General features: G+C 42.5%; 1 protein-coding gene across 2 annotated transcripts in view; it reads right to left on the reverse strand.

Moving 5' to 3' along the window:
• myo1d (myosin 1D) overlaps window positions 1-17,615 on the reverse strand; it is a 288,636-nt gene that overhangs the window by 151,766 nt on the left and 119,255 nt on the right. For both annotated transcript variants that reach the window (XM_072912674.1, XM_061931649.2), the window contains exons 7-11: window positions 10,437-10,553; window positions 10,150-10,353; window positions 4,210-4,355; window positions 3,866-3,980; window positions 3,619-3,789 (exon numbers count right to left, since the gene is read on the reverse strand). In XM_072912674.1, the coding sequence (XP_072768775.1) occupies window positions 3,619-3,789; window positions 3,866-3,980; window positions 4,210-4,355; window positions 10,150-10,353; window positions 10,437-10,553 (753 nt within the window). The remainder of the gene's footprint in view (window positions 1-3,618; window positions 3,790-3,865; window positions 3,981-4,209; window positions 4,356-10,149; window positions 10,354-10,436; window positions 10,554-17,615) is intronic.

The following is a 17,615-nucleotide window of genomic DNA, read 5'->3' on the forward strand; positions in this document are numbered from 1 at the left end:
TTGTACCATATGTCCCGGCAAGAAATCTGCGTTCAAAGAACTCCGGCTTATTAGTGATTCCCAGAGCCCAAAAAAAGTCTGCGGGCTGTAGAGCGTTTTCTATTCGGGCTCCAGCACTATGGAATGCCCTCCTGGTAACAGTTAGAGATGCTACCTCAGTAGAAACATTTAAGTCCCATCTCAAAACTAATTTGTATACTCTAGCCTTTGAATAGCCCCCCTTTTTTTAGACCAGTTGATCAGCCGTTTCTTTTCTTTTCTCCTCTGCTCCCCCCTATCCCTTGTGGAAGGGGAGACACACAGATCCGGTGGCCATGGATGGGGTGCTGGCTGTCCGGGGTCGGGACCCGGGGTGGACCGCTCGCCTGTATATCGGTTGGGAACATCTCTGCGCTGCTGACCCGTCTCCGCTCGGGATGGTTTCCTGCTGACCCCACTGTGGACTGGACTCTTACTGTTATGCTGGATCCACTATGGACTGGACTCTCACAATATTATGTTAGACCCACTCGACATCCATTGCATTCGGTCTCCCTAGAGGGGGGGGTTACCCACATATGCGGTCCTCTCCAAGGTTTCTCATAGTCATTCACATCGACGTCCCACTGGGGTGAGTTTTTCCTTGCCCTTATGTGGGCTATACCGAGGATGTCGTTGTGGCTTGTGCAGCCCTTTGAGACACTTGTGATTTAGGGCTATATAAATAAACATTGATTGATTGATTGATTGATTGACTTTGGGAGGTCGAGTCCAAGGTCACAACCTTTTGTGATCGAGGGAGTCGAGGTACAGACCGTGGACTCATTCAAGTACCTCGGGGTGTGGGTGGACAACAAGCTGGACGGGACTGTTAACACGGACCACTTGAACAGGAAAGGACAGAGTAGGATGTACTTCCTGAGGAGGCTGCGCTCTTTCAACATTTGCAATAAACTCTGTGGTTGCCAGTTTTCTGTTCTACATCGCAGTCTGCTGGGGGGTCAGTACGTCTCAGGACAGCTCCAGACTGGAGTAACTGATCAGGCGGAATAAAACTGGACTCACTGGTGACGGTGGCAGAGAAGAGGACTGTGGAAAAACTAGTGAGCATCATGGATGATGCCAGCCACCCTCTGCATACTGTTATCAGTAGCCAGAGGAGCCTGTTCAGTGCTAGACTGCTTCATCCCAAGTGCAGGACTAATAGACTCAAAAACTCTTTTGTCCCACATGCCATTAGACTGTACCGTATTTTCCGCACTATTAGCCGCACCTAAAAACCACACATTTTCTCAAAAGCTGACAGTGCGCCTTTTAACCCGGTGCACTTTATATATGGATAAATATTAAGATTCATTTTCATAAAGTTTCGATCTCGCAACTTCGGTAAACAGCCGCCATCTTTTTTCCCGGTAGAACAGGAAGCGCTTCTTCTTCTACGCAAGCAACCGCCAAGGTAAGCACCCGCCCCCATAGAACAGGAAGCGCTTCTTCTTCTACTGTAAGCAACCACCCGCCCGCGTAGAAGAAGAAAAAGCGCGCGGATATCACCGTACGTTTCATTTCCTTTGTGTGTTTACATCTGTAAAGACCACAAAATGGCTCCTACTAAGCGACTAGGATCCGGTTCATGAAAAGACGCAATCTCTCCATCCTCACACGGATTACTATTTCACAGCAACTGATATTCCTGTGAACCGCACTGTGGATACAACGGGAGCACGTACGGTGAATATTCGCACCACAGGGAATGAGAAGTCGTCCTTCACTGTGGTTCTAGCTTGCCATGCTAATGGCCTGAAACTTCCACCCATGGTGATATTCAAAAGGAAGACCTTGCCAAAAGAGACCTTTCCAGCCGGCGTCATCATAAAAGCTAACTCGAAGGGATGGATGGATGAAGAAAAGATGAGCGAGTGGTTAAGGGAAGTTTACGCGAAGAGGCCGGGTGGCTTTTTTCACACAGCTCCGTCCATGTTGATATACGACTCCATGCGTGCCCACATCACAGATGGTGTCAAAAAACAAGTGAAGCACACAAATACAACACTCGCCGTCATTCCGGGTGGATTAACCAAAGAACTCCAACCGCTGGATATTGGTGTCAACAGGGCATTCAAATCACGACTGCGAACGGCGTGGGAACAATGGATGACCGAAGGCGAACACACCTTCACTAAGACAGGCAGACAGCGCCGGACGACATACGCCAACATTTGCCAGTGGATCGTAAATGCCTGGGCAGATATTTCGGTCACAACTGTGGTCCGAGCTTTCCGGAAGGCAGGATTCACAGAACTGCTGAACAGTGACACTGACTCCGATGACTTCGACGAGACGGAACCGGCCATTTTGGATGCCACATTTGCCCAACTTTTCAATTCGGACACCGAAGACGAAGAATTCGAAGGATTTACGAATGAAGAATAACTTCAGAAGGTGAGCGCTATGTTTATTTTGTGTGTTGTGACATTAACGTTCGAGCAACATTATGTTGCTATTGCTCTGCACTATTTTGAATTTTACTATGTTTGTGATTGCACATTTGCGTACATTTTGGGACAGAGTTGTTAGAACGCTGGTTTTTAATATATTATTAAAGTTTGACTGACCTATCTGACTGTTTTTTTGACATTCCCTTTAGCGCAGCGTAGGCGCGGCTTATAGTCCGGGGCGGCTTATAGGTGGACAAAGTTTTGAAATATGCCATTCATTGAAGGTGCGGCTAATAATCCGGTGCGCCTTATAGTGCGGAAAATACGGTATATAAAAGGCAGCACGGTGGAAGAGGGTTAAGTGCGTCTCCCTCACAATACGAAGGTCCTGGGTTCCATCCTGCGCTCGGGATCTTTCTGTGTGGAGTTTGCAGGTACTCCGGCTTCCTCCCACTTCTAAAGACATGCACCTGGGGATAGGTTGATTGGCAACACTAAATTGGCCCTAGTGTGTGAATGTGAGTGTGAATGTTGTCTGTCTATCTGTGTTGGCCCTGCGATGAGGTGGCGACTTGTCCAGGGTGTACCCCGCCTTCCGCCCGATTGTAGCTAAAATAGGCTCCAGCGCCCCCCGCAACCCCGAAGGGAATAAGCGGTAGAAAATGGATGGATATAAAACATTTTAAACTGTAACAAATGGAGGGAGTCAGGATTATTGTCTACAATGAGCACGTTTTGAAGTGCACAGCTTTTCAAAGCGGGGTATGAAGCACGATACTAATAAAAGCATGTTCGATAGGGCCACACGTGCCCCCCTCCCATCATTTGAGAAGGACTTCCGTCGTCCAACTTGAAACAGCGGGGAAGCGTAATATTCACTTTTTTAATCAACATGTTTTGAAAACGCGGACGCTGCAGAACTCCAAGTACAAAGTAGTTGAATATGTATTATCATGTTCAGTGTAAGTTTATTTTTCCTGCTTTGGTTATTAATATGAATAACCTAATATAATTAATTTTATATATTATAGTTTTGTAAATTAAAGATTAAATCAGGTGGTTAATTGAGTATGTCAGATGTAAAAAAAACATATATATACATATTCAGCTGCACTGCATCGCCGCCTCCCATTGGCTGGCAGTGACATCACCCAGGAAATGCCACCTTCCTCTCCCTGACAGCTGCTGCCCTCTTGTGGCCTACCTTGCGGCTGGTGTAGTGAGCGTGCTTGGCCAGCTTGACGTTGAGTCCCTGCAGGAAGAGCTCGTCCGTCACCTTGCCCACGTTCATGCAGGCCTCGTCCAGCACGGAGAAGATGCCCTTGTGCTGCTGCTCCACCAGGTCCACAATGACCTGGTTGTTGAAGTAGTCGATCTGCGGAAGGGACACGTTCCTGCGTCAGGTGTGGTTATTTGAAAAGCAAGAGGAGGTGCTGGAGGCGGGGGCGTACGTGCTTCCAGGGGATTCCTTCCCGCTGATACTCCTCCTGCTCCTGCTTCAGCACCAGCTGGATGAAGAGCTGCTGCAGCTTCTCGTTGCAGTAGTTGATGCAGAACTGCTCGAAGCTGGCGGACACGTTTCAAACACGTTTGTGCATACAGTAGGTTCTCGTTTACCAGACACACAAAACGTGATCACTTTAGCCACCAGATGGCAGTAATGTTAAATATCTTAAAATGTGTTTTGTGGCAGAGCAAAATGATTAACCCCTCGCCTCATCCTCTTACGCGAGATCCACCCAAGAATGGGGCCACACGGATCCCTTCCCTGCTGTGTATGAATATAATCTCACACCTGTTGTTCTGGAAGATCTCAAAGCCATAGATGTCCAGCACCCCGATGACCGTGTTCTTCCCGTGGACTCTGGCGTCGTAGTTCTTCACCTCGATGATGTCATTGATGCGTCCCACGATCCAGCAGAAGAGACGCTCGTACATGGCCTGAGGACCACCCAGCAAGTATGAGATGAGGCGGTCGGTCATGTGACATAGGTCAGAGCGATAAAACGATACAGTATATATATATATATATATATATATATATACATACACAAACATATATACACAAAGACACAGTATATCTATATATATATACATACACACACACAAACATATATATATATATATATACAGTGGGGCAAAAAAGTATTTAGTCAGCCACCAATTGTACAAGTTCTCCCATTTAAAATGATGACAGAGGTCTGTAATTTTCATCATAGGTACACTTCAACTGTGAGAGACAGAATTTGAAAAAAAAATCCAGGAATTCACATTGTAGGATTTTTAAAGAATTTATTTGTAAATTATGGTGGAAAATAAGTATTTGGTCAATAACAAAAATTCAACTCAATACTTTGTTATTGCCAACAAAGGTTATATTACAGAAGGTCAAACGATTACTATAGGTCTTTACCAGGTTTGCACACACAGTAGCTGGTATTTTGTTTGTATTTTTGTTTGCCGAGCAACACGGACTTTCAACTCCCTCCACAGATTTTCTATGGGGTTGAGGTCTGGAGACTGGCTAGGCTACTCCAGGACTTTCAAATGCTTCTTACGGAGCCACTCCTTCGTTGCCCGGGCGGTGTGTTTGGGATCATTGTCATGCTGGAAGACCCAGCCACGTTTCATCTTCAAAGCTCTCACTGATGGAAGGAGGTTTTGGCTCAAAATCTCACGATACATGGCCCCATTCATTCTTTCCTTAACACAGATCAGTCGGCCTGTCCCATTAGCAGAAAAACAGCCCCAAAGCATGATGTTTCCACCCCCATGCTTCACAGTAGGTATGGTGTTCTTGGGATGCAACTCAATATTCTTCTTCCTCCAAACACGACGAGTTGAGTTTATACCAAAAAGTTCTATTTTGGTTTCATCTGACCACATGACATTCTCCCAATCCTCTGCTGTACCATCCATGTGCTCTCTGGCAAACTTCAGACGGGCCTGGACATGCACTGGCTTAAGCAGGGGGACACGTCTGGCACTGCAGGATTTGATTCCCTGTCGGCGTAGTGTGTTACTGATGGTAACCTTTGTTACTTTGGTCCCAGCTCTCTGCAGGTCATTGACCAGGTCCCCCCGTGTGGTTCTGGGATTTTTGCTCACCGTTCTCATGATCATTTTGACCCCACGGGATGAGATCTTGCGTGGAGCCCCAGATCAAGGGAGATTATCAGTGGTCTTGTATGTCTTCCATTTTCTGATAATTGCTCCCACAGTTGATTTTTTCACACCAAGCTGCTTGCCTATTGTAGATTCACTCTTCACAGTCTGGTGCAGGTCTACAATTCTTTTCCTAGTGTCCTTTGACAGCTCTTTGGTCTTGGCCATAGTGCAGTTTGGAGTCTGACTGTTTGAGGCTGTGGACAGGTGTCTTTTATACAGATAACAAGTTCAAACAGGTGCCATTAATACAGGTAACAAGTGGAGGACAGAAGAGCTTCTTAAAGAAGAAATTACAGGTCTGTGAGAGGCAGAGATCTTCCTTGTTTGAAGTGACCAAATACTTATTTTCCACCATGATTTACAAATAAATTCTTTAAAATTCCTACAATGTGAATTCCTGGATTTTTTTTCACATTCTGTCTCTCACAGTTGAAGTGTACATATGATGAAAATTACAGACCTCTGTCATCATTTTAAGTGGGAGAACTTGTACAATCGGTGGCTGACTAAATACTTTTTTGCCCCACTGTATATATATATACATATATATATATATATATATATATATATATATATATATATATATATATATATATATATATATATACACACGTATATCATCATCATCAGCCGTTGTCAGTCCACTGCTGGACGAAAGCCTCAGCATGTTTCTGCCATAGTGAACGATCTCTAGCTGCTCCCTGCCACTGCACTGTTCCCCAATATTTGTCTATTTCATCTCGCCATCTCACTCTTTGTCTTCCTCTATTTCTGTTCCCATCCATGGGTCTCCATGATGTCATTAGGGAAGTCCATCTATTATCTGTTCTCCTACTGATATGTCCAGCCCACTTCCACTTACTTAGATAGTTCTCATGTCTTGGACTTGCGTTTGTTTTCTCACCCATTCATTTGTTTTTCTGTCTTTATATGTGATTTCCGAGCATATTTCTTTCCATGTTGTGTTGTGCTGCTGCTATTTTCTTTTCCATTTTATTTGACAATGCCCAGGTTTCAGCTCCATATGTCATGGTTGGTAACACGCATTGATTAAAGACCTTTCTTTTTAGGCTTAACGGTATTTCTCCTCTCATGATGTTGCTCAGTTTTCCATATTGGCACCAGCCCAATCTGATTCTCCTGTTCTTGACTCTTTTCTTTCAGGCTAAATCTCTGCCCCAGATAGATATATTCATTAACTTCATCAATTTCATTTCCATTAACAGTCACAGGTCCATGAGGTACCATGGAATTTTGCCATAACTTTTGTTTTCTTCATATTCATTTTCAATCCACAACATTTGCTGGCATTTGCAAGGTCTTTAAGAATATCTTACACTTCACTGATTTGCTCTCCCAAGACAACAATGTCATCTGCAAACCTCAGATGATTAAATTTGTCTCCGTTGATATCAACTCCTTTATCCTCCCACTCCAGAGAGCGAAATATGCCTTCCAAACAAGCTGTAAACAGTTTAGGCGAAATTGTATCGCCTTGTCGGACACCCTTTTTTATGTGGATTTTCTCGCTTGGTTTGTGCATCGTAACTGTGGTAGTGCAGTTTGTGTAGATGTCCTTGAGTCAGTTAATATACTTATGATGAATTCCTTGATCTTGCGGAGCTTTTAGAACCGACTGTCTCCACCGAATCAAATGCCTTTTCATAGTCTATGAAGGCCATACAAAGTGGTTTGTTGTATTCTTGGCATTTTTCTTTGATCTGATTCAATGTATGAATATGGTCCATGGTAGAAAAAACACTCCTAAACCATGCTTGTTCTCTGGGTTGGTGGCTATTAAGTGTATTTTCCATTCGATTTGTCAGAAAATTCTTGTAAACAACTTGTACCGTATTTTCCGCACTATAAGGCGCACCTAAAAACCACACATTTTCTCAAAAGCTGACAGTGCGCCTTATAACCCGGTGCGCTTTATTACGATTCATTTTCATAAAGTTTCGATCTCGCAACTTCGGTAAACAGCCGCCATCTTTTTTCCCGGTAGAACAGGAAGCGCTTCTTCTTCTACGCAAGCAACCGCCAAGGAAAGCACCCGCCCCCATAGAACAGGAAGCGCTTCTTCTTCTACTGTAAGCAACCACCCGCCCCCGGAAGAAGAAGAAAAAACGCGCGGATATCACCGTACGTTTCATTTCCTGTTTACATCTGTAAAGACCACAAAATGGCTCCTACTAAGCGACAAGGATCCGGTTCATAAAAAGACGCAATCTCTCCATCCGCACACGGATTACTACCGTATTTCACAGCAACTGATATTCCTGTGAACCGCACTGTGGAACGGGAGCACGTACGGTGAATATTCGCACCACAGGGAATGAGAAGTCATCCTTCACTGTGGTTCTAGCTTGCCATGCTAACTTCCACCCATGGTGATATTCAAAAGGAAGACCTTGCCAAAAGAGACCTTTCCAGCCGGCGTCATCATAAAAGCTAACTCGAAGGGATGGATGGATGAAGAAAAGATGAGCGAGTGGTTAAGGGAAGTTTACGCGAAGAGGCCGGGTGGCTTTTTTCACACAGCTCCGAAGGCGAACACACCTTCACTAAGACGGGCAGACAGCGCCGGACGACATACGCCAACATTTGCCAGTGGATCGTAAATGCCTGGGCAGATATTTCGGTCACAACTGTGGTCCGAGCTTTCCGGAAGGCAGGATTCACAGAACAACAGCGACACTGACTCCGATGACTTCGACGAGACGGAACCGGCCATTTTGGATACCACGCTTGCGCAACTTTTCAATTCGGACACCGAAGACGAAGAATTCGAAGGATTTACGAATGAAGAATAACTTCAGAAGGTGAGCGCTATGTTTATTTTGTGTGTTGTGACATTAACGTTCGAGCAACATTATGTTGCTATTGCTCTACACCATTTTGAATTTTACTATGTTTGTGATTGCACATTTGCGTACATTTTGGGACAGAGTTGTTAGAACGCTGGTTTTCAATATATTATTAAAGTTTGACTGAACTATCTGACTGTTTTTTTGACATTCCCTTTAGCGCAGCGTAGGCGCGGCTTATAATCCGGGGCGGCTTATTGGTGGACAAAGTTATGAAATATGTAATTCATTGAAGGTGCGGCTAATAATCCGGTGCGCCTTATAGTGCGGAAAATACGGTATATGTTTAAAATGGATGGATGGTACTTTTTCGTCACTTATTGTTTGTCTTTGGTACACTAATGTGTATATTTTAGGCCATTGTTTTTTTTTGCAAAAATATATATATATATTTTTATATTGCTCTTTTTATCTTTGGTATGAACATTATTATGTAAACTCGAAGTTATTGTTTTTTGGGTTTTTTTTGGGGTCCTTTGTTGTTGCTATTTTTGTATTACAACATTTTATTATTTGATCATGTTGTACTGCATTGTAATCTTTTGTTTTGTGATTGTGTGATGTTTTTTGCCTGCATCCCAGGAAGAATAGTCTCCACTGCGGTGCAGACTAATGGGGATCCTTAATAAACTAAAACTAAACTAAACTTCAAAAAGGCAAATGGATGGCACAAAAAGCCAAAAGGCTTGTTTCCATTTTGGTCCATGCTGAGGGCATTATAATCAGAAGAAGGTTAAATTTGAGTCAAAAATATTTACATTTAATATATTTTCTCCTACACCTAATAACAATTTAAATAATTAGCGATATCGACCGATATAATAATAATATTTAAATAATTAATGCATAACAAAAATTCCTTTCTACAGCTAAGAATAACAGGGCAAATTCATGTTACGCAGACGTTATTTCCTAGCACTAAACTTGCAGAAAATAGTTCTTCTCAGGTTTTTCTGTTTAAATTTTCACACTTTGCCCTATTTTCTTACACTTTCTGAAGCATTTCTTACATATTCCTTATTTTTAAGTGCTTATTGTTAAGTGTTCAATGTTATTTTACTATTTTGTTTACATTGAGTGTTTTCCATGCTTGTGTTGACATTTCCTTTCTGCCCTGATAGCTGACGGCATTATAATCAGAGGAAGGTTGAAATTGAAGCAAAAATATTTACATTTAATATATTCTCTCATGCACCTTGTTTTCCATAGGTCATAAAGAAGTCAATAATTATCGATATCGACCGATATAATAATAATAATAATATTTAAATAATTAATGCATAACAAAAATTCCTTTCCATAGTTAATTAATAATAACAGGGCAAATTAATGTTACACAGACATTATTTCATAGCACTAAACCTGCAGAAAATAGTTCTATGTTTACACTTTCACACTTTGCACTATTTTCTTACACTTTATGAAGCATTTCTTACATATTCTTTTTGCACCTTCATTTTAAGAGCTTATTGTTAAGTTTTCAATGTTATTTTACTATTTTATTTACATTGTCTGAGTGTTTTCCGTGCTTTTGCTGAAATGTCCTTTCAAATAAAAATGTTTACATTCAACATTTTTTCTACATAGGTCATAAAAAAGATAAATAATTATCGATATCGCCCGATATAAAACACTGATATTGTGATACAGTTTTCAGCCGTATTGCCCAGCCCTAATGTGACATTAGCATCGAGCGTCACCTTAGCTAGCGCGTCTCGTCCGTAGCTGGCCTCCTGCGCCGTGTGCTGCTTCTCGATGACGTCGCGGCCCGTGGCCACGGTGCGGAACAGGAGGGCCTTCTCCACGTTGTCCTGCTTGGTGCTCAGCAGGTCCCCGATCACCGACGTCAGCTTGGCGTTCTCGATAAAAGTCACGTCGCCGTCCAAGTCGAAGGTCAGGTTCCCCTGAGAGACAGAGTCGGCACACATCCCGACGGTCAGCGAGACGTGGCGCCGTGTTGAAGGGAGGAGGAGAGGTGGGTGCTTACCAGGTGCAGGATGGTGGCCAGGATCTTGTACGCCGTCTGGATCTCGTCCCCCGTGAAGCCGATCACCTTCATGGCATCGGCCACGGCTTTGAAATCGGCGCCGTCGTTGATGCACGACTTCAGACGCAAAGCGGAGGTTGTGTTTCAGTGCTAGCGCTAAGCATGTGCAACATAAAACCATTCACAGACATTTGAGCACTCTTTAGGAGAGAAAAAAAAGAGGAAAACTGACACACAAAAAAAAAAGAGGAACAAAGTGCTGCCACGCAAGCCATGAAAGGACATTTTGAAAATCAAGACTACCGTATTTTCCGCACTATAAGGCGCACCGGATTATTAGCCGCACCTTCTATGAATTACATATTTCATAATTTTGTCCACCAATAAGCCGCCCCGGACTAAAAGCCGCGCCTACGCTGCGCTAAAGTGAATGTCAAAAAAACGCTGCGCTAAAGTGAATGTCAAAAAAACAGTCAGATAGTTCAGTCAAACTTTAATAATATATTGAAAACCAGCGTTCTAACAACTCTGTCCCAAAATGTACGCAAATGTGCAATCACAAACATAGTAAAATTCAAAATGGTGTAGAGCAATAGTAACATAATGTTGCTCGAACGTTAATGTCACAACACACAAAATAAACATAGCGCTCACCTTCTGAAGTTATTCTTCATTCGTAAATCCTTCGAATTCTTCGTCTTCGGTGTCCGAATTGAAAAGTTGCGCAAGCGTGGTATCCAAAATGGCCGGTTCCGTCTCGTCGAAGTCATCGGGAGTCAGTGTCGCTGTTGTTCTGTGAATCCTGCCTTCCGGAAAGCTCGGACCACAGTTGTGACCGAAATATCTGCCCAGGCATTTACGATCCACTGGCAAATGTTGGCGTATGTCGTCCGGCGCTGTCTGCCCGTCTTAGTGAAGGTGTGTTCGCCTTCGGAGCTGTGTGAAAAAAGCCACCCGGCCTCTTCGCGTAAACTTCCCTTAACCACTCGCTCATCTTTTCTTCATCCATCCATCCCTTCGAGTTAGCTTTTATGATGACGCCGGCTGGAAAGGTCTCTTTTGGCAAGGTCTTCCTTTTGAATATCACCATGGGTGGAAGTTAGCATGGCAAGCTAGAACCACAGTGAAGGATGACTTCTCATTCCCTGTGGTGCGAATATTCACCGTACGTGCTCCCGTTCCACAGTGCGGTTCACAGGAATATCAGTTGCTGTGAAATACGGTAGTAATCCGTGTGCGGATGGAGAGATTGCGTCTTTTTATGAACCGGATCGCTTAGTAGGAGCCATTTTGTGGTCTTTACAGATGTAAACAGGAAATGAAACGTACGGTGATATCCGCGCGTTTTTTCTTCTTCTTCCGGGGGCGGGCGGTAGCTTACAGTAGAAGAAGAAGCGCTTCCTGTTCTATGGGGGCGGGTGCTTACCTTGGCGGTTGCTTGCGTAGAAGAAGAAGCGCTTCCTGTTCTACCGGGAAAAAAGATGGCGGCTGTTTACCGAAGTTGCGAGATCGAAACTTTATGAAAATGAATCGTAATAAAGCGCACCGGGTTATAAGGCGCACTGTTAGCTTTTGAGAAAATTTGTGGTTTTTAGGTGCGCCTTATAGTGCGGAAAATACGGTACATTTCCTGCAATTGGGTGCATTTCTACACTTTACCTTTAGATTTATTCTCATCTACCAACCTCATTTGGCTGTTTTTTGACAATTATTTGTCAAATTTAACGTACCGCAGAAACGTTAGGTTTTTTGTTGTTGTTATTTACTAACATTGTTGTCATTGCATTACATGCAAAAAACTTTGAAAACATTGGCAACTCTCTCCTGTAGCCACGCCCCCGAGAGCAAGTGTTTTTCAACCTTTTTTGAGCCAAGGCACATTTTTTTCATTTAAAAAATCCCGAGGCACACCACCAGCAGAAATCATTAAAAAATGAAACTCAGCAGCCGGTATTGACAGTAAAAAGTCGTTGTCGCAATTGTTGGATATGACTTTAAACCAGGGGTGCTTATTACGTCGATCGCGAGCTACCGGTCGATCTCGGAGGGTGTGTCAGTCGATTACCAGCCAGGCATTAAAAAAATAGTCCTAAAAATGAGCGATCATAAATCTTCACTATGACGTCACTTTCGTCACTTGATTGACATTCACGGCACCCGAGGGTCTGCTGAGATGACGCTGGCTGCTGCCAGCTCATTAAAATTACCGACAGGAAGGCAAGAAACACTTTATTTCAACAGACTCTGGCGCTGTACCTGTCGTCAAAACTCCAAAGATCGACTGCACAGTTGCACAATAAAAGCGCTGCTTCATCCTGCCTGCGCTAACAAAATAAGAGTCTCAGAAAGCTGGCGTGCACAAGCTAGCAAGCTATGGAGTTTGCCGACAATGTATTTCTTGTAAAGTGTATACAAAGGAGTACGGAAGCTGGACAAATAAGATGCCAAAAACCAACCACTTTCATGTGGTATTGGACAGAAAGGAGGACTTTTTTTCTCCTCCATTCGAAAATGCGGACGTTATCAGCACCACTGTCTGATTCCAATCAATGCAAGTCATCAGAATCAGGTAATACACCAACTTATATTCTTGTCTTCATGAAAGAAAGGAATCTATATGTGTTAAACATGCTTGTATTATCTTTTAACACCTTTAACTTGTTAACAATATTAACTATATGTGTTAAACATGCTTGCATTATCTTTAAACACCTTTAACTTGTTAACAATATTAACTATATGTATTAAACATACTTAAATTATCATTAAACACCTTTAATTTATTAACAATATTAACTATATGTATTAAACATTCTTGTATTATCATTAAACACCTTTAATTTATTAACAATATTAACTATGTGTTAAACATGCTTGCATTATCATTAAACACCTTTAACTTGTTAACAATATTAACTGTGTTAAACATGCTTGCATTATCTTTAAACACCTTTAACTTATTAACAATATTAACTATATGTGTTAAATATGCTTGTATTATCATTAAACACCTTTAACTTGTTAACAATATTAACTATATGTGTTAAACATGCTTGCATTATCATTAAACACCTTTAACTTGTTAACAATATTAACTATATGTGTTAAACATGCTTGCACTATCTTTAAACACCTTTAACTTGTTAACAATATTAACTATATGTATTAAACATACTTGTATTATCATTAAACACCTTTAATTTACTAACAATATTAACTATATGTGTTAAACATGCTTGCATTATCATTAAACACCTTTAACTTGTTAAAAAAAACCTATATTTCATAAATAAGTAAATATAAATGATATATATGAATGAGGTAGATCCCCACGACTTGATCAATTGAAAAGTAGCTCGCCTGCAGAAAAAGTGTGAGCACCCCTGCTTTAAACCATAACCAAGCATGCATCAATATAGCTCTTGTCTCAAAGAACCGAATTTTCCGCACTATAAGGCGCACCGGATTATAAGGCGCACCTTCAATGAAAGGCCTATTTTAAAACTTTGTTCATATATAAGGCGCACCGCATTATAAGGCGCATAGAATAGACGCTACAGTAGAGGCTGGGGTTACGTTATGCATCCATTAGATGGAGCTGCGCTAAAGGGAATGTCAACAAAACAAATACCGTATTTTCCGCACCATTAGCCGCACCTAAAAACCACAAATTTACTCAAAAGCTGACAGTGCGGCTTTTAACCCGGTGCGCTTTATATATGGATAAATATTAAGATTCATTTTCATAAAGTTTCGATCTCGCAACTTAGGTAAACAGCCGCCATCTTTTTTCCCGGTAGAACAGGAAGCGCTTCTTCTTCTACGCAAGCAACCGCCAAGGTAAGCACCCGCCCCCATAGAACAGGAAGCGCTTCTTCTTCTACTGTAAGCAACCACCCGCCCCCGGAAGAAGAAGAAGAGCGCAGATTTTCGTTTCATTTCCTTTGTGTGTTTACATCTGTAAAGACCAGACTACAAAATGGCTCCTACTAAGCGACACGCGTATAACGCAGAATTTAAACTTAAGGCAATAAGTCATGCCGAAGAACACGGAAATAGAGCAGCAGCAAGAGAATATAACATAAATGAATCAATGGTGCGTAGGTGGAGGAAGCAAGAAGATGACCTGCGCCAGGTAAAGAAGACAAAACAGAGTTTCCGAGGGAACAAAGCAAGATGGCAACTGTTGGAGGACAAACTGGAACAGTGGGTTGTTGAGCAGAGAGCAGCAAGCAGAAGTGTCAGCACCATCACTATTCCAATGAAGGCAACAACGCTAGCAAGCGAACTTCACCTGGATGATTTTAAAGGTGGTGCTTCTTGGTGTTTCCGGTTCATGAAAAGACGCTTATAGACTACGGTGTCGTCACGGACTACAAAGGCGGACTCGCACAATTTTTCAGGATTTATAGAGATCCCAAATACAGATCAGCAGGTACCAGAAGGTAAGAAAAGTTGTGTTTGCATAATATTGCGAAACAAAGTGCCAGATAATATGTCTTACCTTATACACACACTTTTCAATTCGGACACCGAAGACGAAGAATTCGAAGGATTTACGAATGAAGAATAACTTCAGAAAGTGAGTGCTATGTTTATTTTGTGTGTTATGTCATTAACGTTCGAGCAACATTATGTTGCTATTGCTCTGCACTATTTTGAATTTTACTATGTTTGTGATTGCACATTTGCGTACATTTTGGGACAGAGTTGTTAGAACGCTGGTTTTTAATATATTATTAAAGTTTGACTGACCTATGTGACTGTTCTTTTGACATTCCCTTTAGCGCAGCGTAGGCGCGGCTTATAGTCCGGGGCGGCTTATTGGTGGACAAAGTTATGAAATATGCCATTCATTGAAGGTGCGGCTAATAATCCGGTGCGCCTTATAGTGCGGAAAATACGGTAGTGATTGTACTGACACTTCTACTTGCTGCTCTCTGCTCAACAACCCACTGTTCGAGTTTGTCCTCCAACTGTAGCCATCTCGCTTTGTTCCCTCGGAAACTCTGTTTAGTCTTCTTTACTTGGCGCAGGTCATCATGTTGCTTCCTCCACTTCCGCACCATTGATTCGTTAATGTTAAATTCTCTCGCTGCTGCTCTATTCCCGTGTTCTACTGCGTGACTGATCGCCTTAAGTTTAAACTCTGCGTCGTAAGTGTGTCTCTTAGTAGGAGCTATTTTTGGGTCTTTACATAAAGTTTAGGTCTCGCCTAAATCGCCTTCTTACCATGAATTAATTACGTGGACCCCGACTTAAACAAGTTGAAAAACTTATTGGGGTGTTACCATTTAGTGGTCAATTGTACGGAATATGTACTGAACTGTGCAATCTATTAATAAAAGTTTCAATCAATCAATCAATCAATCAATCAATCGCAACTACGGTAAGCAGCCGCCTACTTCATTTTCCCCCGTAGAAGAAGAAGCGCACTTTTTCTTCTACGTAGTTGCGAGACCTGTTGTGGCTCAATATTGGTCCATACATAAGGCGCACCGGATTATAAGGCGCACTGTCAGCTTTTGAGAGAATTTGAAGTTTTTAGGTGCGCCTTATAGTGCGGAAAATACAGTAGGTGTACTGTCACCACCTGTCCAATCACGCCGTGACTTACCGTATTTTCCGCACTATAAGGCGCACCGGATTATTAGCCGCACCTTCAATGAATGGCATATTTCATAACTTTGTCCACCAATAAGCCGCCCCGGACTATAAGCCGCGCCTACGCTGCGCTAAAGGGAATGTCAAAAAAACAGTCAGATAGGTCAGTCAAACTTTAATAATATATTAAAAACCAGCGTTCTAACAACTCTGTTCACTCCCAAAATGTACGCAAATGTGCAATCACAAACATAGTAAAATTCAAAATAGTGCAGAGCAATAGCAACATAATGTTGCTCGAACGTTAATGTCACAACACACAAAATAAACATAGCGCTCACTTTCTGAAGTTATTCTTCATTCGTAAATCCTTCGTCTTCGGTGTCCGAAGTGAAAAGTTGGGCAAATTTACGATCCACTGGCAGATGTTGGCGTCGTCTGGCGCTGCCTCCTCGTCTTAGTGAAGGTGTGTTCGCCTTCTGTCATCCATTGTTCCCACGCAGTTAGCAGTCTAGCTTCGAATGCCCTGTTGACACCAATATCTAGCGGCTGGAGGTCTTTTGTCAATCCACCCGGAATGACGGCGAGTATTGAATTAAGCGCGTAAGCGTGTCTCTCAATGTGCTGTTATGAGCTAGCAAATATAACAACTACACTACCCAGCATGCAACGATAGTTACGAGCATGCGCGGTAGCCCTGAGAAGCGTTGTATGCTGGGAGTTAGCACGCTGTGAGTAAACGTTGAGAACTCAGTTAACACGCCTCGTCTGCATTATTTATAATTAGACAGACAACACACTTAATAGGAGCCATTTTGGGGTCTTTACATAAACACACAAATGGAAATGAAACGTCACATATCCCAGCATGCACCGCGCGCTTCTTCGTCATCCACTGTTCCCACGCAGTTAGCAGTCTAGCTTCGAATGCCCTGTTGACACCAATATCTAGCGGCTGGAGGTCTTTTGTCAATCCACCCGGAATGACGGCGAGTATGGAATTAAGCGCGTAAGCGTGTCTCTTAATGTGCTGTTATGAGCTAGCAAATATAACAACTACACTACCCAGCATGCAACGATAGTTACGAGCATGCGCGGTAGCCCTGAGAAGCGTTGTATGCTGGCAGTTAGAATGTGGTTATGAGCACGCTGTGAGTAAACGTTGAGAACTCAGTTAACACGCCTCGTCTGCATTATTTATAATTAGACAGACAACACACTTAATAGGAGCCATTTTGGGGTCTTTACATAAACACACAAATGGAAATGAAACGTCACATATCCCAGCATGCACCGCGCGCTTCTTCTACGGGGAAAAAAGATGGCGGCTGTTTACCGTAGTTGCGAGACCTAAACTTTATGAAAATGAATCTTAATATTTATCCATATATAAAGCGCACCGGGTTATAAGGCGCACTGTCAGCTTTTGAGAAAATTTGTGGTTTTTAGGTGCGCCTTATAGTGCGGAAAATACGGTATTTGGATTTTTTTGCTGTTTTCCTGTGTGTCGTGTTTTAGTTCTTGTCTTGCGGTCCTATTTTGGTGGCTTTTTCTCTTTATTTGGTATTTTCCTGT

Source organism: Nerophis lumbriciformis, linkage group LG39 (genome assembly GCF_033978685.3).
Source record: "Nerophis lumbriciformis linkage group LG39, RoL_Nlum_v2.1, whole genome shotgun sequence".
NCBI classification, from domain to species: Eukaryota; Metazoa; Chordata; class Actinopteri; order Syngnathiformes; family Syngnathidae; genus Nerophis; species Nerophis lumbriciformis.